A 24,333-nucleotide genomic window follows, 5' to 3' on the forward strand; every position below is an offset into this window, starting at 1 on the left:
GCTCAGCCATTTCCAAGGGATCAAGAATCAGCCACATTGCTATGAGCCCAAAGTTACATGTAGTTCAGATTAAGGGGGCACAGCAGACTTCCTTCCCTAAAAACATTAATGAATCAGATGACATCCTTGATTCTTTAGCTACAATTCAGTAGTGTCATGGTCATCATTACTGAGACTAGCTTTCTCATTCCAGACTACCAAAATAACTGAATTGTAATTTTAGTTCCACTAGCTGGCACAGTGGGATTTAAACTCTTGCCTTTGGAGCATTGGTCTGGGTTTCTGGATTATTGGATTACTAAATTACTATTTCCCCTATAAAAATAAATTGCCCAATATGCCAATTTTCAGGAAATCCTGTGCTGTACATTGCTTCATTCTAATATTGTTTTGTACGAAAAAGATTGAAAATATGATTTAAAATGTGTGTATTTCTAGAAATTAATCACCTCCGGCTTTACATTTGTTGTGCATTGATCTGTTTCTAAACTTGTTTCAACCTAATATTACAAAAGTGCTCTTTGTTGTACTAGTAAAATACTTCTCTCTCCTGCAATCTTTCTGGTTTATCCAAGTGAGATGACTGACCTGTAGTGAATAATGGGCAGTTTCACATGGTTTCCTTGTGACTCATTAGAAAATTATATATCATTTATTTGGCAGCTCATCTGATTGGAAATGTATAGGTGAACTGTGTAGACCAGGTTTAAATTGGGTCTTTGGGCTGCTGAGTTGGCAGATTAGCCTCGATTCCAACATGGTATATAAATTTCAGTTTAGGTGTTGTATACAACAGATGGTACCAAATTGGTTGTGGTATGCTTTTCTCTCAATTTTGCATTGAGGTCAACGACGAAGAAAATTGGGTGGGGTGCGAAACTGCTTCTAGGGTATTATTGCTCTTTCACCATTGCTGCATTGTTGCCCAAGTAAATTTATACACCCTGGTCACTATCCAGCAACTTTTGGAGGGGAGAGGAGGGAGGAGGGAAAGCCCATTCATGTGGCATTCACATGAGCATGTAATTGGGCTCACCCATAATGCCCCAGACATTTCAATAACCTGTGTTCACTGCCTGGGCTCACATAGGAGAGGTGGATATTTGGGAAAGAGTGATTTGGAGAGTGGAGGAAGCTGAAATAGGAGGAAAAAGATCTCGACCTCTTTTTGGCTGCATCTTAATAAACGTTCTAAGGATGAGAAAATTATGGTTAAACGCCCAATGATGTTTAGTTCCTTCAGCATTATGATTGTCTGGTGTTGCCTCAATTGAAAAAGTAGAATGTATTATGCCAACTTAATCGGAGATTTGTTTCTTCATGCTAGAGCCACTTGAAGGCCTGTGACCATGCTGCAGATGTTCCCATGGTGAATTTTGACTACCACCAGCAGGTAAAGGGTGGGAAGACGGACAGACTTGTAACTGTGCTGAAACCGAAACTAGAAAAATTTCTGGACGAGTGTGACTTCTTTTATTGTGATTCCAGCGCAGTTAAGAGGTGAGCTAATATTTCTATTCAAGTTTGGGTGGAGCATTTCTATAGGAAGATAACACAATTTTATTTGAGCACAAATGTTTTTTCCACAGGTGTCAGACTGGTACCATCAGAACCAACTGTCTTGATTGCCTTGACAGAACGAATAGTGTGCAGGCTTTCTTTGGGTTGGAGGTATGTTTCAAGTTGCAGTTATTTATTATTCAAATATTTTGCATTTAACAATTGCCAGCCCTCATTTCATACCCTGTGTTGACACAACAGAAACAGTTTAGAGCTGCTACATAGGATATATACATGGGACAGTATTTCATGGTGCTGTGTTCTTTCACTGCTAGATATAGTAAGCTGCTACTCTAAACCTCCTGCAAAAAGGAAATTTGAACTTTATTATTTGGCAAGTTTACTGTTTCATGTTTGAATCCTTTTATTGATGGTACGAAAGCCATAATCTTGAATAATGTGTCATTATCAGATTCTTACACAGCCTTTAAGAACTTAGAACCTTGTGCAGATAATAGAATGGAAATGCAAAACACTCTTTACAGTAAAATTATTAAATTGCAAAGCCTTGCATTTGAGTTATTTGTATGAATCTTTGTCATAAAGTGTAGTGTTTATTTTGTGCTGTAACTGTGCATGAAGAGAAAGTAAACATTTTAAGTTCTAGGGGTTGTTTTAAGACCAAATTATACCTTTATCTTGGACGACTACTTAAGATAACTAAGATAGCTTAGAATAGAAAAACAATTATTTATTTATTGTTCTTTGTTCTTTCTGACGGTTTTGGCCAAGGTTGGCATCATGCCTGGTAAAGGCTTGGAGGGCCGAAGGGCCTACTCCTGTGCTGTACTGTTCTTTGTTCTTTGATTATGGTTTCCAAAGCTACTAATATATAGTTCAACCTGCTGTTTGTCATTTTTATAAATGACCTGGAAGAGGGTGTAGAAGGATGGGTTAGTAAATTTGCAGATGACACGAAGGTTGGTGGAGTTGTGGATAGTGCTGAAGGATGTTATAGGATACAGAGGGACATAGATAAGCTGCAGAGCTGGGCTGAGAGGTGGCAGATGGAGTTTAATGCGGAAAAGTGTGAGGTGGTTCACTTTGGAAGGAGTAACAGGAATGCAGAGTACTGGGCTAATGGCAAGATTCTTGGTGGTGTAGATGAACAGAGAGATCTCGGCATCCAGGTACATAAATTCCTGAAAGTTGCCACCCAGGTTAATAGGGCTGTTAAGAAGGCATATGGTGTGCTAGCCTTTATCAGCAGGGGGATTGAGTTTCGGAACCACAAGGTCATGCTGCAGCTGTACATGACTCTGGTGCGGCCGCACCTGGAGTACTGCGTGCAGTTCTGGTCACCACATTATAGGAAGGATGTGGAAGCTTTGGAAAGGATTCAGAGGAGATTTACTAGGATGTTGCCTGGTATGGAGGGAAGGTCTTACGAGGAAAGGCTCAGGGACTTGAGGTTGTTTTCGTTAGAGAGGAGAAGGCTGAGAGGTGACTTAATAGAGACATATAAGATAGTCAGAGGGTTAGATAGGGTGGACAGTGAGAGTCTTTTTCCTCGGATGGTGATGACCAACACGAGGGGACATAGCTTTAAATTGAGGGGTGATAGATATAGGACAGATGTCAGAGGCAGTTTCTTTACTCAGAGAATAGTAGGGGTGTGGAACGCCCTGCCTGCAGCAGTAGTAGACTCGCCAACTTTAAGGGCATTTAAGTGGTCACTGGATAGACATATGGATGAAAATGGAATAGTGTAGGTCAGATAGGCTTCAGATGGTTTCACAGGTCGGCGCAACATCAAGGGCCGAAGGGCCCGTACTGCGCTGTAGTGTTCTATGTTCTATGTTCTAACCCTAAACAAAATTTTGATTGGTTACGTCCTCTTGATGTTTTCCACACCCCAACAGATGCTTTCCAAGCAGCTCAACATTCTTGGACTAGCTGAGAAGCAGCAGATGGTCACAAGGTTTCAAGAAGTCTTCCGTTCCATGTGGTCAATGTGTGGTGACTCAATCAGCAAAATTTATGCTGGAACTGGAGCACTGGAAGGGAAAGCTAAGGTAGAGCACAATTGCACACACCGCTGGAAAATCTGATGAAGTAGTAGCATTGATTGTCCAGTGCATTTTTTGTAGTTATTTTGCATATAGGTGTGGTTAATGTTTTAAAAACTCTGATGGGTGGGAACTCTCCAGTATGATAAAATGTTGCACTTTAGGAAATAATTCACATTGGTTTTGTGAAAATATGAAATATGCGGTTGTTAACAGACTCTAATTAATGTATATTCTGTCCTATATATTCTATAGGTATGATGTTTAGAGGCTGAAACCCTTTAAAAAGTACTGTCATCTACTTGACTACGGGTCTAAAGCTGAAAATTGGGATTTAACTGGCTACTTGCTGGCTGGCATGTCCAGAAGGAGCCAAGTGGCTTCATAGAATTTACAATGCAGGAGAAGGTCATTCAGCCCATTGAGCCCGCACTGGCCCTTGGAAAGAGCACCCTACTTCAAACCACGTCTCCACGCTATCCCAGTAACCCCACCGAACATTTTGGGCACTAACAGGCAATTTAGCATGGCCAATCCACCTAACCTGCATATCTTTGGACTGTGGGAGGAAACCCACGCAGACACGAGGAGAAAATGCAAATTCCACAAACACCAAAATTGAACCCGGGTCTCTGGAGCTATGAGGCAGCTATGCTAACCACTGTGTCACTGTACTGCCCCGCTTCCCTCCATGCTTTAAATTCCATGATTCTATGTATGTACTATTGAAAATTAGTGCAGTGTACAGTTCTGTACATTATTGTTGAAAGATTTCTCTTAAAGCAAAACCTTGAGGGTTGTCTTTTAAAATAGATGTTGGGAGGATGTTTTACCTAATGTGAGTCTAGAACTAAGGAGGATAATCCCCGTTTAAGAAGGCAGCCACTACAGGCCTGAGTAGGGACATTTTCTTGACTCAGGATAAAGAATCCGTTCCTTTCTCTTTAATTTAAAAAAAAAAAAATTTAGAGTACCCAATTAATTTTTTCCAATTAAGGGGCAATTAAGCGTGGTCAATCCACCTACCCTGCACATCTTTGGGTTGTGGGGGCGAAATCCACGCAAACACGGGGAGAATGTGCAAACTCCACACGGACAGTGACCCAGAGCCGGGATCGAACCTGCGACCTCAGCGTCGTGAGGCAGCTGTGCTAACCACTGCGCCACTGTGCTGCCCTGGGATTAAGAATCTTTGAGAGATCTGTTCTAGAGGGCTATCTTTGGCTGCTTTGTTTGAGTGCATTCTGTGCTGAGATTGATGGATTATTGGATTATGTAGAAATCAAGCGATTGGGGGGGTAGGGAAATGTAATTGAGGCTTCACCAGCTGTTATCTTATTGAATGGCCAAGCAGGCTCGAGGGGTATGCGGCCTAGTCTTCATTATATTCTTTTGTCTTCATTGAAATGCAAAATGCCACCCTTGTCCTTGATTGTTTTTAACTGCACTGAGTTACAAGAGATAACAATGTAGGTTTTTCAGTAATATTGATCTACCTTTCTTTTCCTGCTTTCTCTGGGTGTTTTCCTAATGGTGAGTTGAATGTACCAAAAGCTTAATAGAAAATTTGACCTATTTTAACTCGCACTTCTACAACATGCATTCATATAGCACATTTCTACATCTAAATATCTCCCAAATGGTTCACGCTGTGAACTGTTCTGAAGTACAGAGAATGTTTTAATACTGTCAATATGAGGTGTAGTAATGAAGCGATGAAGTTAAATAACAAATTTCATTATTCACAGTGATGTGACTGCCTTTTTTCTATAGGGTGGAAAGCTTAAGGATGGAGCTCGCTCAGTGACCAGAACTATTCAGAATAATTTCTTTGACAGCTCCAAGCAAGAGGCTATTGACATTTTACTACTTGGTAACACTTTGAACAGCGACTTGGCAGATAAAGCTCGAGCTCTGTTAACAACAAGCACATTGCATGGTAAGATGATGTTTGCTTCTATAAATTGGTGTAGTGGATACCAAATTACTGTAATAAGTTTGTATTGCAATCTACCTATAAACTGATGCATAACTAAAGCTGTTGTTAAACTTGAAAGTTGGTTTAAACCTTCAAAGCAACTTTTAAATCTCAATTTTGTTGTTGGAAAATTAAGTCTGACATTTTAGGCAATATAAGAAACAAATTATGTGCAATTTGTGCTGAGGTGCTCCAGATTACTCCTTTCTGAAAGGGATTATGACTGCAAGTATCTTTAGCTTTTGGCTGGTTTCCAGAAGAGCATCCCGTGGGTATTGGGCAGCGAGTTGTAAATAAGTTGGAGGTTACCAGCCATGCGAAACCAAGATTTCGAAAAGATCATATTACAGATCGGGGCATGGATGACTGACAACAGAGTCAAATTTCAGAATTTGGCAATGCTTTAATTGCCTTTATCCATTTACTGTGTTCTACAAATTGAATAGGAAATGTGCCTTTTCTTGCCATTCATTTTACTTCCTCTCCTGTGCACATTCAGATCACAAGGTGAGTAGTCCTACCATTAAACCTTTATCAAGAATCTGCACACAAAGGGCCTCAAGTAACTTTTGTTCAAATATATTTATCCTACCTTTAAATGAAAAATGTCAAGTTCCTGCCCTAAGTCGCACCACCGTGCTTCTGTTTTCTATTCTAGTACCTAGACCAAGTGACTATTCTTCCAAGCCTAAGTAGGTAAAGAAAGACTTTACACATATGTATGCATATTATATATAGTCCCTTGTTGTATGTCGAAGAACTAACTCCAAGCACTTCACACTTGGCTCCGTGCAAATAAAACATCAAAGGATCAGTTAGTCTGTTTTTGGTGGTGGCAAGGGAGAAATGTCAATCAGGCCATCGGGGGAACTTCCTACAGTATTCATTTTAGAGTCTTTCGCATGTTGGAATCATCAATGACCATCTGAGCCACTGGAATATGCAGCACTTTGAAACTTCCAGTGGAGACAGCGAAAAAGATTATTGAGAAAAATTTCCAGTGGAGACAGAGAAAAAGATTATTGAGAAAAATATATATGTTAAACTGATAGCATAACTTTGATCTGTAAAATTAGTCGGTGCTCAGACAAAACCTAGCTTAGTCAAAATATTGACCTTTGGGCAAATGAGGAACCAGTGACAGTCTAAACATTAAAAAAATTGTGCTAATGAGAAAATTATGCAAATCAAAAGATTCGCAGGATAACAGTATTTTATACCATCAGTTCCGAAACAATGAAAGATCTAGGCTCTTGCACTCATTTCAGTAACTTTGAACAACATGTTTCTGATTTAAAATCTTCTGTGCATCCTTGTATGTAAGAACTGACCTCCCTCAAAGTCCCTTATTTCTCAATGACCCATATAATGGCACACCAAAATAGATAGAAACTGAAGAACATGGGTCATAGTTTGCTTATAATATTTGTATATTATCCCTTTTGTTGTCCAAACTGCATAATGAAAGATAGCCTGCATAATTAATTTTTGCTCATTCAATTTAAATCGCTACTTGCAATGGTAGATGGGTTTTGGCAATGTTTCCCGCTCGCCCACCTAGCCATAGTATTCCTTTGGTGCATTTCAAATAACAGTGAATCCCATGTGGTGACAGGAACCTGTCTTGTAATTTATAAGATTTTCTGTTCCACCATTTCATATCGAATATTTCCTCCACATGCTTACCAGATTTTTCGAAATGCATTTATATTATATCTTTTATGTTCCAAGGCACCAGTAAAGTACCTTTCAGATGTAGCCACAGTAATAAGACAGGAGCCATGGCAACCAATTTGCTTGCAGCAGGTTCCACAAACAACATTGAAATAAATGACCAGATCATCTGCTTTAGCCATGGTTTGAGGGAGTAATATTGGTCAGGATATCAGGCGATCCCCTCTGCTCTTCAAATAATTATTTGGAATATTTTACTGCACAGTAGGGCGGCACGGTGGCACAGTGGTTAGCGCTGCTGCCTCACAGCAGCAGAGACCTGGGTTCAATTCCGGCCATGGGGTAGTGACTGTATGGAGTTTGCATATTGTCCCTGTGTCTGCGTGATTTCCTCCCACAGTACAAATATGTGCAGGTTAGGTGGATTGATCATGGTAAAATTGCCCCCCCTTAGTGTCCTGATATGTAGGTGGAGTTACTGGGTTACGGAGATAGGGTGGGTGGGGTTTACTGGGTTAGGGTGGGACGTGGGCCTTGGTAGGGTGCTCCATCAGAAGTCTGGTGCAGACCTGATGAACCGAATGGCCTCCTTCTGCACTGTAGGGATTCTATGACGATCCATCTCGGCCTCCTCCTGGGGTTCCCAGCATCACGGATGCCAATCTTCAGCCAATTTGATTCACTCCAACCGATTCAATAAACTACTGAATGCACTGGATGCTGTAAAGGCCCTGACAATATCAATCACAGTAACTTAATTGCAGTGTTAATGTAAGCCTATTTGTGACAATAAAGATAATTATAGTACCGTGGGACTTGTACACCAGAACTAGCTGTGCCCCGAGCTCAGTTGTCCAGGATAATTACAACATTGGCAGCTACCCATTGTGGAAAATTGCCGAAGTATGTCTTATCCATAAAAAGCAGTAAAAATCTAACCCAGCCAATTACCACACAATGAGTCTACTCTCAATCACAAGCAAAGTGATGGATGGTGTAATCGCCATTGCCATCAAACATCACTTATTCTGCAACAAGGTTGTTCAACCTCGGACCCTACTACAGCTTTGGTCCAAACATAGACAAAAGAGCTGAATTGAAATAGTGCAGTGATAGTGAATGTGCTTGACATCAAGGCAGCTTTTGACCCAGCTGGGCATGAAGGAATCCAAACAAAATTTAAGTCAATGGAAATTAGTGGGAAAAACTGGTTTGAGTCATACCTAGCACAAAGGAAACTGGTTGTGGGTGTTGGAGGCCAATCATCTCAGTCTCAGGATATTGTTGCAAGAAATGAAATGAAAATCGCTTATTGTCACGAGTAGGCTTCAATGAAGTTACTGTGAAAAGCCCCTAGTCGCCACATTCCGGCGCCTGTCCGGGAAGGCTGGTATGGGAATCGAACCATGCTGTTGGTCTGCTTTAAAAGCCAGCGATTTAGCTCAGTGAGCTAAACCAGCCCCTCAGGTTGATTCAGCTGCTTTATAGGGACTGGTTTAGCTCACTGAGCTAAATCGCTGGCTTTTAAAGCAGACTAAGCAGGCCAGCAGCACGGTTCGATTCCCGTACCAGCCTCCCCGGACAGGCGCCGGAATGTGGCGACTAGGGGCTTTTCACAGTAACTTAATTGAAGCCTACTCGTGACAATAAGCGATTTTCATTTTTCATAGTAAGGTCAGAAGTGGGAATGTTTGCTGGCGAACCATTCTCAACTTCTGAAGCAGTCCATGCCAACATGCAGCTAGACAAAGTGGCAAATAACATTCTCAAAAATCAAGCAACGGCCATCTAAATGGCCTATATCCCCCCAAATCAACATTGACCAGAATCTTATTGCGCACACATTGCCACCATTGGCGCACATTGCCACCATTGGCGCACATTGGCATCATGTCTACCAATCTAAAAGGTGTTCATGATGTGGAGATACAGGCGTTGGACTGAGATGAGTACAGTAAGAAGTCTTACAACACCAGGTTAAAGTCCAACAGGTTTGTTTCGAATCACTAGCTTTCGGAGCGCAGCTCCTTAGGTGAATCTAAAAGGTTCACTGTGATAACTCAGAAAGAATTCTTCAACAGCACCGTTGAAACTCATGACCTCTACCACCCATGGGAATATGACACCATCCGATGGAATTATGTCACTATTCTTTCACTGTTTCTGGGTCAAAATCCTGGAATTCCCTCCTGAACAAACCCTGTGGGAGTACCTATGCCAGATGGGCTGCAGCAGTTCGAAGCAGCTCATAACTCAAGGGCAATTAAGAATGGGAAAGTATTGCTGGCCTTGCCAAAGACGCGTTCACCCCATGAGCAACAATTTTTTTCATTTTGAAATGCTTCCATTTATTTATTTGTTTGTTTGTTTGTTTATTTATTTAGTTAAGAAATTTGGAGTACCCAATTTTTTTTTTCCAATTAAGGGGCAATTTTAGCGTGGCCAATCCACCTATTCTGCACACCTTTGGGAGACCCGCACAGGCACGGGAGGATGTGTAAACTCCACACAGACAGTGACCCGGGGCCGGGATCGACTCACCACGGTGCCGTGAGGCAGCAGTGATAACCACCGCCGTCCCCGGCTTCCTTTATTTTTGATGTCGACCCATTCTGGCAGTATATTATGGTCACCAACATTCCCTTTCTTCTACTTTGCCTATCATTGCTTCATTACTAGTGGGTTTGTTAACATACTATGTCGCTCACAATTTCAGTGAATTTCTGCTCGCATGCAGATTGTGTACCCTAATCAATACAAAATAAATCAAACACCCCAGATGACAACTGAAGATCCTGCACTGATCTATGTTAACATTTTCCACAAAATTGCACTAGTTTCCATGATTATTTGGTGACCTGCAATATTGTTCAAATACTAACTCTTTCCCTTTACTGTCATATTTAATTCTATGCAAGGAAACTCTGCAACAAACCCTGTTCTAAATACCCCTGACAACAAATATAACCTTGCTGCCTACCTTACCTTCCTGTAACACCCATACCTTGCAAGTTAACCCCCGAAACATCATTTACCATTGTGGTGATTCACACGGGATTATAATCTATGTGTGTCTATATTGTAAATGCAGTTGCACTACCTGACCACCAGGGGAAGTAGCTCTGGGAATACTCGAGAGTTGTACTGGGCTTCTCCCTTGGCTCCGCCCAGGACTCCTCCCCCAGGAGCTGCTGTATAAAGATCAGTGCCACAGGGTCAGCCGGCCAGTTCACCGAAAGTTCAATGGCTAACAAGTTGGCTCTGTTGAAAGTATATTAAAACTGCTATTCTAATCCTACAAGCACATGTCCGTAGAATTGTTGGTTCCAACAACCATTAACTAGGTTTCAGTCATTCCTGTCCCCTCTGTTTCCTCCCAGTCAGCACTTCTAGTTTGTTCATTGTACAAGCATAATTCAGGCTATCCTTTTGTACCCCTAATTCCCTTATCCTCATTTTTCCTAACGAAAACTCTGATGTGCATTTCCCTATTATACAAACTTAAATCTACAACATATTGTTTACAGTTTCTTCGAACACATTGGTACTCATCTAGTTCTTGTCTCGTCACGAAAAGTCATTTAAAAAAAAAAAAAATATTTTTAGAGTACCCAATTCATTTTTTCCAATTAAGGGGCAATTTAGCGTGTTCAATCCACCTACCTTGCACATCTTTGGGTTTTGGGGGCAAAACCCACGCACACACGGGGAGAATGTGCATGTGCAAACTTCACACGGACAATGACCCAGAGCCGGGATCGAACCTGGGACCTCGGCGCCGTGAGACTGCAGTGTTACTACTGTGCCACCGTGCTGCCCGTGAGAAAAGTCATTGGCAAATAGGGTTAAGGAAAATCCCACGGTTTTTTACACCTACATAAAAAGCAAGAGGGTAGCCAGGGTAAGGGCTGGCCCACTGAAGGATAGGCAAGGGAATCTATGTGTGGAGCCAGAGGAAATGGGCGAGGTACTAAATGAATACTTTGCATCAGTATTCACCAAAGAGAAGGAATTGGTGGATGTTGAGTATGGAGAAGGGTGTGTAGATAGCCTGGGTCACATTGAGATCCAAAAAGACGAGGTGTTGAGCGTCTTGAAAAATATTAAGTTAGAAAAGTCCCCAGCACCTGATGGGATCTACCCCAGAATACTGAAGGAGGCTAGAGAGGAAATTGCTGAGGCCTTGACAAAAATCTTTGGATCCTCACTGTCTACAGGTGATGTCCCAGAGGACTGGAAAATAGCCAATGTTGTTCCTTTGTTTAAGAAGGGTAGCAAGGATAATCCAAGGAACTACAGGCTGGTGAGCCTTGCGTCAGTGGTAGGGAAATTACTGGAGAGAATTCTTCGAGACAGGATCTACTCCCATTTGGAAGCAAATGGACGTATTAATGAGAGGCAGCATGGTTTTGTAAAGGGGAGGTTGTGTCTCACTAACTTGATATAGATTTTCGAAGAGGTCACAAAGATGATTGATGCAGTTAGGGCAGTGGATGTTGTCTATATGGACTTCAGTTAGGCCTTTGACAAGGTCTCTCATGGTAGACTGGTACAAAAGGTGAAGTCACACAGGATCAGGGATGAGCTGGCAAGGTGGATACAGAACTGGCTAGGTCACAGAAGGCAGAGAGTAGCAATGGAAGGGTGCTTTTCTGATTGGAGGGCTGTGACTAGTGGTGTTCCGCAGGGATCAGTGCTGGGACCTTTGCTGTTCATAGTATATATAAATGAGTTGGAGGAAAATGTAACTGGTCTGATTAGTAAGTTTGCAGACGACACAATGGTTGGTGGAATTGCATATAGCGATGAGGACTTTCAGAGGATACAGCAGGATTTAGATCGTTTGGAGACTTGGGCTGCGAGATGGCAGATGGAGTTTAATCCGAACAAATGTGAGGTAATGCATTTTGGAAGGTCTAATGCAGGTTGGGAATATACAGTGAATGGTAGAACCCTCAAGCGTATTGAAAGTCGGAGAGATCTAGGTGTACAGGTCCACAGGTCACTGAAAGGGGCGACAGAGGTGGAGAAGGTAGTCAAGAAGGCATATGGCATGCTTGCCTTGATTGGCCGGGGCATTGAGTATAATTTCCATTGAGTATAAGAATTGGCAAGTCATGTTGCAGCTGTATAGAATCTTAGTTAGGCCACACTTGGAATATAGCGTTCAATTCAATTCTGGTCGCCACACTACCAGAAGGATGTGGAGGCTTTAGAGAGGGTGCAGAAGAGAATTACCAGGATGTTGCCTCGTATGGAGGGCATTAGTTATGAGGAGCGGTTGAATAAACTCGGTTTGTTCTCACTGGAACAACAGAGGTTAGGGGGCGACCTGATAGAGGTCTACAAAATTATGAGGGGCTTACACAGAGTGGATAGTCAGAGGCTTTTCCCCCAGGGTATAGGGGGTCAATTACTAGGGGACATAGGTTTAAGGTGCGAGGGACAAGGTTTAGATTAGATGAACGAGGCAAGTTTTTTTACACAGAGGGTAGTGGGTGCCTGGAACTCGCTGCCGGAGGAGATGGTGGAAGCAGGGACGATAGTGACATTTAAGGGGCATCTTGACAAATACGTGAATAGGATGGGAATAGAGGGATACGGACCCAGGAAGTGTAGAAGATTGTAGTTTAGTCGGGCAGCGTGGTCGGCACGGGCTTGGAGGGCCGAAGGGCCTGTTCCTGTGCTGTACTTTTCTTTGTTCTTTTTGTTCTTTGATCCTCAAAAGCTTTCCCCATTCCAGAACTGGTCCCTGTGTTCCAGAATCAGAAACCTGCCTCCTGCACCCATCTCACTTCAATGGGTGTTATCTATAATTGCTTGAACTGCTCTGTGCGTGGTACTGATAGTTATCCCGAGATTACCACTCAACATCTTAATCTTCAGCCTTTATTAGTGCATGTTGTCCTACTTCTGCAAGACCTCCATACTAGTATTTCTTACATCAGTGGTTCCTACATGCACCACTGGAGGAGTTGCACAGTAGTATAATAGTAACCTTTATTATTGTCGCAAGTAGGCTTACATTAACACTGCAATGAAGTTACTGTGAAAAGTCGCTTGATCAGTAATCCAGCGACCCAGGCAAATGCTCTGGGGTCCTGAGTTTGAATCCCACCACGGCAGATGGTGGAATTAAAAAACTAAAAGTCCAATGATGACCATAAAATCATTGCTGTAAAAAATACCCCATCGAGTTCACTAATATCCTTTCGGAAAGGACCTTGCCTGATGTGGCCTACATGTAACTCCAGTGCAAAAAATAATGCTGAATCATTTGTAACATCTTCAGCCATCAAATGCAGCAAGTCCTGGTTAATATCCAGGCTTGGGCCGACAAGTAGCAAGTAGCATTCGCGCCACATATAGCAAATAACATTGGCACCACGCAAGTGCCAGGCAATGGCCATCTCCAACAGAAGAGGATCTAACCATTGCCCTTGACATTCAAAGGCGTTATTGTCATTGAATCCCTTATTGTCAACCTGCTGAGGGTTACCATTGACCAGAAATTGAACTGGACTAGCCATATAACTACTGTGGCCACCAGAGCAGATCAAAGACTAGGAATCCTGTGGCGTGTAACTCACCTCCCAACTCCCCAAAGCCTGTCCACAATCTACAAGGCACAAGTCAGAGTGTAATGGAATACTCTCCACTTGTCTGTATGAGTGCAACTGCAACAACATTCGAGAAGCTCGACACCATCCAGGACAAAGAAGCCCACTTGATTGCTCCCTCTTCCACAACAATTCAATCCCTCCACCACCGACGAACAGTGGCAGCCATGTGTGCCATCTCCAAGTTGCATTGCAGGAACTCACCAAGGTCCCTTAGACGACACCTTCCGACCTCACGACCACTACCATCTAGAAAGGCGAGAGCAGCAGTATCTGGGAACACCAGCACCTGGAGTTTTCTCCTCCAACTCATTCAGCATCCTAACTTGGAAATATATTGCCGTTCCTTTATTTTCGCTGGGTCAAAATCCTGGAACTCCCTCCCTAACAGCACTGCGGGACTGCAGCGGCTCAAGAAGGCAGCTCGCCATCGCCTTCTCAAAGACATCAAGTGATGCGCAATAAATGCTGATCTAGCCAGCAATGTTCACTTCCTATAAATTTTTTAAAAGCCATAACTTACCGAGTATGCCACCGACACAGGCAGCACCTTGCCGGTGCGATGTTAAACTGGTGCTCATCAGTTCATAGAATCATGGAATCCCTACAATGCAGAAGGAGGCCATTTGGCTCATCGAATCTGCACGATCCTCTGAAAGAGCATCCTACCCCACCCCACTATCCCATCCCCGTAACCCCACCCAACCCATTACAGAATGTTCAAAACTCCACACAGACAGTGAACCAAGGCTGGAATCAAATCCAGGTCCTTGGCACTGAGGCAGCAGTGCTAATCACTGTGCCACTAGGCCACCCATTGCCACAGTGTCATCTACTAAACATATCTGGATGAAGGTGGTTATAAATGTCTTACCTTTTGCATTGATGTGCTGGGCTCTGCCATCGTTGAAGATTGGGCTGTTTGGGCTTGAAAATGGTTTCATAGGTACTGATTGCCATTTGGTAGTGTGGCCAGGCTTCATGTCCACATTCACAGGTTATTTAATCATGGTGGGAATTTTCAATCTCTGTCTCAGTTTGGCACCCTCATCACCAACCAAACCATCAGCAAAGTTGTACTTCACATTTTCTCATTTCTTCATTGAGAAATGTCTCATTGAAAAGCAATAGTACTTGGTTGATTGGCACAGAGCTTTAGATGTTTGTGTAATTAAAGAAGAATTTTACTCTTTGAGCAGTTGTTCGGCAATTGTTCTAGAAATCTCTGGAAGACCAAACATTAATAACACAGGTAGTTTGGATTTGATATTGCTTTCTGGTTGTGCAGGCCCACAGGAAAAGTCAGGAGTTTCATGCCCCACAAAAGATCTGTTAAATGTACAGAGTTCCTCCTGTGGCTTTCTGTGAGCAAAGCTATTGGAGCAGGTGGCATGCTTTCACAAGGCATTTGTAACCTTGAGTCATTAAATAAAGACACCTATTTTGGCACAGTTATACTCAAAGCCAGATGGATTGTAAAGATCCTTTGGAGTCCCACTGTCAATTTTGACTCCATTTTAGTGTGCTCAAATTGGGATGTGAGCGCAGAAGGAATAAGCAAAAATGGTGCATTTCCTACCATAGACTTAATCATCTCTTTCTTGGAATGGAGTTTAACCACATACTAACCTTACACTGAGATTTTCTCAGAGGCCCTTATGAAGTGATTGAATGAATGTTTTTGTGAGAACATGGGACCCATTACTGGGGCAGAAACGGTTAAAATCTGCTAGGTGTTCCAAATGATGGGAGTTGAAAAATATTTCTGCTAGTCAGGACATAAAAAGTTTTAGCAAACAGTGGTTTGTTTAGGATGTGGAATGCTCCATTTGGAATAGTGGTCAGAGAAGAATCCATTGTGGCTTTTTAAATGTAAGTGGGTAACTACTTGAAAAAGATAAACTTAATAAGTAATGAGGAAACCACAAAAGAGTGTGACCAAATTGCTGCCTCTTTCAAGGCGTGAAATAGTTTCCTTGTTTGCTATAAATCCAATGTGTGCATGGGTAAGAGAACTTCATTTATATGACTAGGATATCCCAATGCACTTCATTTCAAAATTACTCAATTGGCTACACAGTCACTTAAGGAAGCACAACAATCAATTTGCACACAAGTTCCCAAAGAGCATCATGATAATCAGATAATCTATTTTGATGATGTTGCTTGAAGGACAAATATTGCCCAGGACACCCTCCCTCAACGCGCACTTTCTTTGAATGATGTCATCAGATCTTTTAAATCCACCGGAGTGTGTAGATGAGACTTCAATTTAAAGTCTTATCAGAGAAATGGCACCTCTGACAGGACAATACACCCTCAGTATTCCACAGTGGGTCAGCCTCGATTTTTGTTTTTTGCTTAAGTCTCTGGAGTAGGACTTGGATCCACAGCTTTGTGACCCAGAGGTGAGAGTACTACCCTTCAAGAATTTTTTAAAAATTGACTTTATGATTCGTTGAATTGTGGTCAAATGGCTCTCCCTTTTCCTCATTCCTCGTTTGACTTAACAGTTTTTTTTAATGCTTTCCAATATGTACTGAATATAAAAGGCACAGTTTTTTTGAATAGAAAATACAATATTTATTGTGCTTACTACTCTAAGTAACAACACTTCAGCTTCTACACATCCAAGCATACTCCAAAGTTCACAAACCACACCAATATGTTGTGGGAGGGTAGATTGTGATATGTTAAGTTCCAGTAAAGATTTAAATTATATGGTTCTCAGGTTGATGACTTGGGTGCTTGAGTTCAGTGGTCCTTCAGGTTTTGGTGTCAAGGTAGTTTAAAGATGTAGATGGACAATTTATCTGTTCTTGAGACGAGGTTGAGTCCTTCATAATCTTTGACTATGGCACATGATAGTCAAACAGCGGATAAGAATCGAGTTTGCAAGATGGATGAAGAGAGATAATGAGGCCCTCATGAATCTTGCCACTTCAGCAACGTTTCTGCTCTGTGGTCTAGAGAAAACACTTTTTAAAAATTGTCAGATGATCTCTTAACTGTCCAGTGACCTAAATATGGTCATGGCTCATGTATAATAACTGGATGGTTAGGCTGGATGTTTTAGACTTAATGAGATTATGGCTGGAGTGACTTTCTCTCTCAGTCAGAGCTTATTCCCTGAGGTGATTACCTGATCTACTGCCCATCAGGTGATTGCTGGGACATTCTTTGAATGTTTTAGGAGATGACCTTATTCATACTCATTCAAGGCAATCAGTTCTGTTGGGGTTTTCCAGACCAATTGGTTCCACTTAATGGCTTCGGAATTCCGTGTGTGCAAGTATACAAATTTTTAGCCAGAAGCTGCAGTTTCAAGTAACTGAATTAGAACATAGAACATACAGTGCAGAAGGAGGCCATTCGGCCCATCGAGTCTGCACCAACCCACTTAAGCCCTCACTTCCACCCTATCCCCGTAACCCAATAACCCCTCCTATCCTTTTTGGTCATTCAGGACAATTTATCATGGCCAATCCACCTAAACTGCACATCTTTGGACTGTGGGAGGAAACCAGCGTAGACACGGGGAGAACGTACAGACTCAGCGGGGAATCGAACCTGGGACCCTGGCGCTGTGAAGCCACAGTGCTATCCACTTGTGCTACTGTGCTGCCCATTAAATGTACTTAATTTCAAAATTACTCAATTGTACCTCCGGTCCTTATAAAATCCAATCAAAAGTTTCCAGCCAATAAAAGTCAATTTTTTTAATAAAGCATGGCTTTGTAACAACTTGCAGTGAGCAACTGAACATTCCCATAAATGTACTTTTCCCAGGAGGAAACAATCCAAAAGTTTCTCCTAAGTCTCCTATGTGTATTTGAACTTCTTGTCAAATGCCCTGAAAAGATTTCTGGAGATTTGTATGGTAGAATTTCAAAATACAATTGTAGAAATGCGTTTCCAAGAATTACATTTCGATTTGACAAGTTGCTAAATCTTTCAAGTCCTCTACAATAAAAATCTGGATATTGGAAAATAGCTGCATCGCTTCTCTATCAAAAAGGAAGGGTTGCCAGGAATTGCCAATAAGCAACTAAAAATATTTTCAAGTTTTTTAACTTGAGTTACTTTTTGTAACTCGGTACCAGCTGAGCTCACTTTACAGCATACTCGCTCTGACTCATTGGGTTTTCAGATCAAGCCCCACTCTTGCCAGCTCAAGTGAATTTAAATGACACCAAGGCAAGATTCATTAACTTCCTGGTTGTTGGGACTTGAATGCAAATCAGTCAGTGTTTACCTGCATAGCAATAGACCGCATTTCAGAAAAGTAATCCTATCCTGTAAAACACGATGGAAAGGCCTAAAAACATGATACGGCACTCTTTAAATACAGTGTGCTCTCTTCCAATCTCAGTACAAACCGCCCTCTGTCTTATAACACGTTTGGTTCCTGAAAACTACATAAGGCAGAACCAATTTCCGGAGAGGAATAATGTTATAAATGGGGAATTGGTTCTGGACCGGCAAGGCAGGAGTCACTCATGGGGCATCCAGCGGTGTTAAATGTTCTCAACTCTTGTCATGCCAAGTTGCTAAGGTGACTATAGATGCCTGTATATCTTAGTACAAGTTCCTCAGTTAATGTGGAGGATATAATGAAGCCTTCGATCACTTGCCAGTTGCCTGTATGATCTTGAACATCTGTGAGTCTGAGCACCTATTAAATACAACATAAGAGTATAAATGCATTAAAATCATGACGGTTGTGCCAAATACATTTTTAAAAATAAATTTAGAGTACCCAGTTCTTTCTTCCGATTGAGGGACAATTTGGCATGGCAAATTCATCTATCCTGCACATCGTTTGAATTGTGGGGGTGAGACCCACGAAGACGAGGAGAGAATGTGCAAACTTCACACGGACAGTGACCCGGGGTCGTGATCGAACCCGAGTCCTTGATGCCGTGAGGCGGCAATGCTAACCACTGCACCACTGTGCTGCCCCAGTGCCAAGTAAATTTAGCAGAACAAAATACTAATAAAAATAATTCGATTTTTCCAGAGATAGTAATGGGTGACGCAGAACGTCAGTGTGCACGTATGAATGTGCTGACGTGATGCAAAGTCGAAATCGTGTGTCAACTTACAAATGTTGTAAGTGCCATTTTGCATAACTCTAATTTTGTAAAGTTGAGGACTACCTGTACACGCAGTAGGTAGGAAAAACTGGTTGCTCACAATTTGTTTCCCATACAAATAGAAATGTAATACTGGGGGTTGCATATTATTCCTTCTGTACTGTTAACAGATTTATGTGTATGTTTTTTTTTTTCATTTTGATTAATTATCGTTTCCCATTCCTATTGAAGGATCAGCTCAAACTACAGCAAAAAATACTATTAACAATATGCAGCTGAGAACCTCTTCAATTTTATGAATGATTTATATGTTGATATGGTCATGAAACAGTAGCTGTTGAAACAAACTGTTCAGTGCTGTACATGCTTGGTGAGAATTCCTGATCAAATTACGAGAAGGAAATCGTGCTCTCTTATGCATCACAGTACTGAAGAGGCAGTGAGTCAGGACTCCTGCTCCCTATTGCTAGAAATGTCTGCTGGTTGTTTCATCATCAGTTGTAAAAGTATTGTGCTCAGCTGTGATTTTTCCTTCAGTCAGTCTGCTCTAACTGATTTTTAAAAATTGTCCTTGGAATGTGAGCATCACTGTCTAGGCCAGCATTAATTGCACATCCCTAATGTCACTTGAGAAGGTGCTGGTGAGCTCCCTTGAACTGCTCCATTTCATCTGATGTAGGTACTCCCACAGATAATTGATTAATTATCGTTTCCCATTCCTATTGAAGGATCAGCTCAAACTGCAGCAAAAAATACTATTAACAATATGCAGCTGAGAACCTCTTCAATTTTATGAATGGTTTATATGTTGATATGGTCATGAAACAGTAGCTGTTGAAACAAACTGTTCAGTGCTGTAAATGCTGTTAGGGAGGGCACTCCAGAATTTTGACCCAGCAGATGGGGAAAGAATGGTGAATTAGTTGCAAGTTGGGATGGTGCACAACTTGGAGGTAACTTGCAAGTAGGAGTGTTCCCAAGCATCTGCTGTTCTTGTCCTAGGCGGCAGAGTACATGGGTTAGGAAAAGCCTTTGAGTTGCTGCAGTGCATCTTGAACATGGTGCAAACTGCTTCCACTGTGCAACAATGGTGGAGGAGTGAATGTTTAAGGTGGTGCTTGGGGTGCTGAACACACGTGGGCTGCTTGGTCTTAGATGATGTTGAGCTTCTCAAGTGTTGTTGGAGCTGCACTCATCCCAGCAGGTTGAGAGTGTTCCGTAGCACTCCTGACTTATTCTTTGCAGATGGTGGGCAGGTTTAGGGTAGTCAAGTGGTGAGGTACTGGTCAATAGAATTTCCAACATCTGACTTTTATAGTAATTAATGTTCCTAATAAATATGTGCATTTTAGTGTGGTGGAAATAAGTTTCACCATGACTTCAAACTACGTATTTTTTTCTGCATAATTCTTTTGTGTTGCATGGTGAAATTTCTTTTTACTTATGAAAGACCTTCCTGTGCTTAATTGTGTTTAATGCTTTTTCTTCTTCTCTTGCTGTGGTTGCAGTTCCAGAATTGACACTTCAATCAGGTACAGTGCTTTGCCTAAAACCTTCTGAAGTAACAGCAAATCTGCCACTTTTTAATAAAGTAACCATCTTTTATTAATTGCTTAACATTTTCAAAAGGTATCAAATCTTTATTTCATCATTCTGTACAGATGACTCATTAGTTTTAGGATGACTCTTTTTCAAGACAAATGAAAAAAATTGAAAATGTGTTCATAGCATAGCAATGCATAGCAGAAAGTACATCTCATTTATTACAATAAACAATCGTACTGAGGGGACGAAAGTTTAATTCATTCATATTCAAATGCATCAGATTTACATTATAATACAGGCCTCACTCAAATACTGTCAAAGGTTTATGCTATGTGGTAAACTTTTTAAATAGCTGCATATATAATTTGAACTTGTATCTTAAAAATGTCTGTGAGGGTGTTCATTTGATTTTTAATGACAATTAATTCCTGTGATAATTTATTGTAAAATTTATCCCAAGAGATTTTATACTTGCCTTCAAAGCTTGTTTTTCCTTAATCAGCCCAAGTCTGCAGTAATTTAAGAGAGACACATTTGCTGAATTGTCAGTCTGCTAAAGTAAACAGAACTGAGTTCATGGTGTATTTATCATGTATAGGTAACGTGAAAGCGCACACTTTATGTGGGAACTTTCCCCTTTCCCACCCCCTCATGTTGTTATATTGAAATCTTGCACAATGATCAGGTCACTAGAAAATTTTAAAATCTGCAAAAGCTGTCCACACTGGTAGAAATTTATCCTGGTCAGCTCTCCTTTCATTCTGAATAATGGGTCTTATTGCATTTGTGTGTGGGATCAACTGCAGGAATTCTTGATCTTGTAATTGTTGAGTATTTATGGGGCTTGAGGTAGCAATGAGTGGCAGTGTGAACTGGCCGAGTGATGTGGAAAGAGGAGAAAAAAGTGACTGACTGAACTGGGTAAGGAGCAGAAGAAGAATGCTAGTGAGAACCGGCAAGAAAAATAGCAAAGACTTGCCAGTGTTAATTTGGTGGTGGGAGTAGAGAAAATTGGCAGTGTGAACTTAGGGAAAAGAAAGGTGTAAAGAAAGAGTCTGAACATGAAGAAAAAAAGGTAGCATTTTGAACTGAGATGGATGCAGGGATGTTAAATGTATTGATCAGATTTAATCATTGAAAGCACCGGTAGTACTATTGAAGTAGCTTACAATTGAAAGCATGGAAGTCACTGCAAATTTTGCCAAACATTTCTTCTAGTGGCAGAAGCATAACCTGAATGTGAGCAGTGAAATGGGACGAGGGCTTCTAATTTATAATCACTGGCAAGGAATTATAAATTCATGAATTCACTTCATGAAGAGGATGCTCTATGCACAATGCCTGATTTGAGGCTCTGTCTGACCTAGTGTGATGCACACACTAGAGTCAGATGTCTGACCATCATCCTTTAGAACATTTAGGACATTTAGGATTATGAGCAATTCAATGCGTTATGTTTTCCTATAAAATTGACCCGAGTCCAAATGTACAGATTTTGTAGTTAATGCAAGGCTTTTGCATCTGCGATTTTGATATTAAGTCAGTATTAAATTCAAAGTGTCCATGGCATTGGAAAGGTTAGTGCACTGAATTTGTTAACTGACTTTATAAATGATATAGAATTTACTAAATCTGCTGCTCATCTGACCATATGAGTGCAAGTCGAATAATTTAAAAGAGAATCCAATGTTTTGATCCCTAACTGGTTGTTTATAGTGATGCAATTTTTCAAAAAACTTCAATAGGATGGAAGGCACCTTGCAAGAATTTTGCACTTGCTTCGCGGACTGACGTTGTGCCAGAGTTATACTAAAAAATGTTTTATGTAGAATTCAGGAAGTTATGTGCATCAAAGGTTCTAGGAGGTTGAATTTAATTGCTGTTGGGAGTTGTGCTGGTCAGGGCCCAGGCAGGGTCCACACCATGCAGCCTTCAGCGGCAAGAGAGGCTTTGTCACGCTCCCATGAGATTTCAGGTGGCAGGATGCTGGAGGAAAGGATCAGGACAACCTTGCGGTTGGGGGAATAAGGCAAGCCCGGACACCTAAGACTTCCATGTGGATCACGGAAGATTACTTCCTCTTGCAGCCCTCAGCCAATGGGCTGCAATTATGTAAATGAAGCCAGATTTTTATATCCATAAGGAGGATCCGGCTACCTTTCTCCAAGCCTTCTCATCTGCTCATTTAATACTGTATTTCACCTCAGTAAAGACAGCAAAATTGACTGGGTTACGTCTAGCACAAACACATCAAGCCAAAGTGCTTGCTTCTGTGCTCTAATGATTCAGTAATTCTACGGAGCCACGGTGGCCGTTTAAGTTTATTTTCTTTTAGCCAGAATTTGCACTCATACGGTGAAGTTGTCAGCATTTACCGTCATTACACATTAAAACTGACTGCAAAGTCTGGTGTTCACATGCGTGCAAGTAAATGTGGAATTCTGTTGTTGTCGGGGAAATCATGCTCCTCCTCAAACCAGATCAATAATTTGCTGAAAATCTCAACTTCCTGGCAGACTACTCTCAATAGAAAACAATGTCAATGTTATATTGTGTTGAATGAAAATTAAATGAGCTCCTAATAGCATTCTAAGTCATAATCACTGCCGCAAAACTTTTCTGGCCCTGATAAACTTATTTTAGTCTGGAGTGTTATTTCTTCCATTCCATGATTAAAACTTACATGCATATTTTAAATAATCAATTTTTAGTTCTAAAAATGTGATAATGCAGCCCATAGCTTAATCCCATATGCATATCCCAATCTTTATTTCACTGTTTATATAAATTTTGTGATTTTGTTTACTTCTAGTTTGTCTAGAAAATTTTTCATTCTGATTGACTATTTATGCTGCTTGATGTTCCTTACACGAGAGATATCCCCTATAGCTGAAGTCAAATGAAATTGACAACGTAATAAGGGGCATTGACACCACAGAGCTCTCTAAATCTTTGTGACTATCTTTATTCAAAGTCAATAGTGAGCCCAACCTCTTTGCTGCTGGCTGCAAAATCTGAGCCTTCTCAACTCCCTTCCCCATACTTTCTCTATTTCTTTAAATTGCAGATTAGATATTTTCTGAGTTAGGTTGCCAGGAAACTAGATTATATGAATAACAACTTGTTAAGTTTGGAGGAAAACTATGTGTTGTTACTTCACAGCTTCCCCTCGAGTTTTGCATGGGATGTGTGAGAACTATCATAAGTTTACAAAACCAAAACGTATTAGAGTCTGCGTTGGAACGTGGAACGTAAATGGTGGAAAGCAGTTTCGCAGCATTGCCTTCAAGAATCAAACTCTTAATGACTGGCTGTTGGATGCACCAACAAAAGATAATGTTCAGGAATTTCAAGGTAAGGTCTTGTATTTAATTGTCTGGAATTTACGACAAAATTGCATGAAGAACAATGAAACAATTAATACTCACCATTATTACTGCATAAGAATGGCAGTAACGTCTTGGTGTCCTTGTGCAGTTAAATTCAGGAGTCCATTAGTGTTATCCTGTTCCTCCATAGTCTTTGTAGATGGAAGAATTTAGAGCTCGCTTGTTTGTCATGAGCTTCAAATTATTTTCACTGCAAGGAGCAATGATGAAAGCACGCTGTTATATATTTAAATCTTGAATCTATGCAGGGAAGACGCAGCAGCTTATGTGTGTGTGTGTAAGAGGAATTCGTTTACAGTACTTTAAACAAATTCCATGCTTCATCTCTGGTTTCCAGCTCTTTTCCCAGCTTTGTTTACTTTTCGTGTGTCCATGCCCAGGCTTAACAAATCGAGCACAGTGAACATAGATCAGTCAACAGACACACATAATCAGACAGAAGAATTGAACAATTGAATATTA

General features: G+C 41.2%; 1 protein-coding gene across 8 annotated transcripts in view; it reads left to right on the forward strand.

The window, feature by feature from the left end:
• Positions 1-24,333, forward strand: part of synj1 (synaptojanin 1) — a 131,082-nt gene that overhangs the window by 52,276 nt on the left and 54,473 nt on the right. For 5 of the 8 annotated variants that reach the window (XM_038801659.1, XM_038801663.1, XM_038801664.1 and 2 more), the window contains exons 9-14: positions 1,328-1,500; positions 1,590-1,671; positions 3,423-3,575; positions 5,343-5,508; positions 20,446-20,469; positions 23,645-23,836. In XM_038801659.1, coding sequence (XP_038657587.1) covers positions 1,328-1,500; positions 1,590-1,671; positions 3,423-3,575; positions 5,343-5,508; positions 20,446-20,469; positions 23,645-23,836 — 790 coding nt within the window. The remainder of the gene's footprint in view (positions 1-1,327; positions 1,501-1,589; positions 1,672-3,422; positions 3,576-5,342; positions 5,509-20,445; positions 20,470-23,644; positions 23,837-24,333) is intronic. The other 3 variants (XM_038801660.1, XM_038801661.1, XM_038801662.1) reach the window with 3 other exon arrangements.

This window comes from Scyliorhinus canicula, chromosome 7, assembly GCF_902713615.1.
Source record: "Scyliorhinus canicula chromosome 7, sScyCan1.1, whole genome shotgun sequence".
Classification (NCBI taxonomy): domain Eukaryota; kingdom Metazoa; phylum Chordata; class Chondrichthyes; order Carcharhiniformes; family Scyliorhinidae; genus Scyliorhinus; species Scyliorhinus canicula.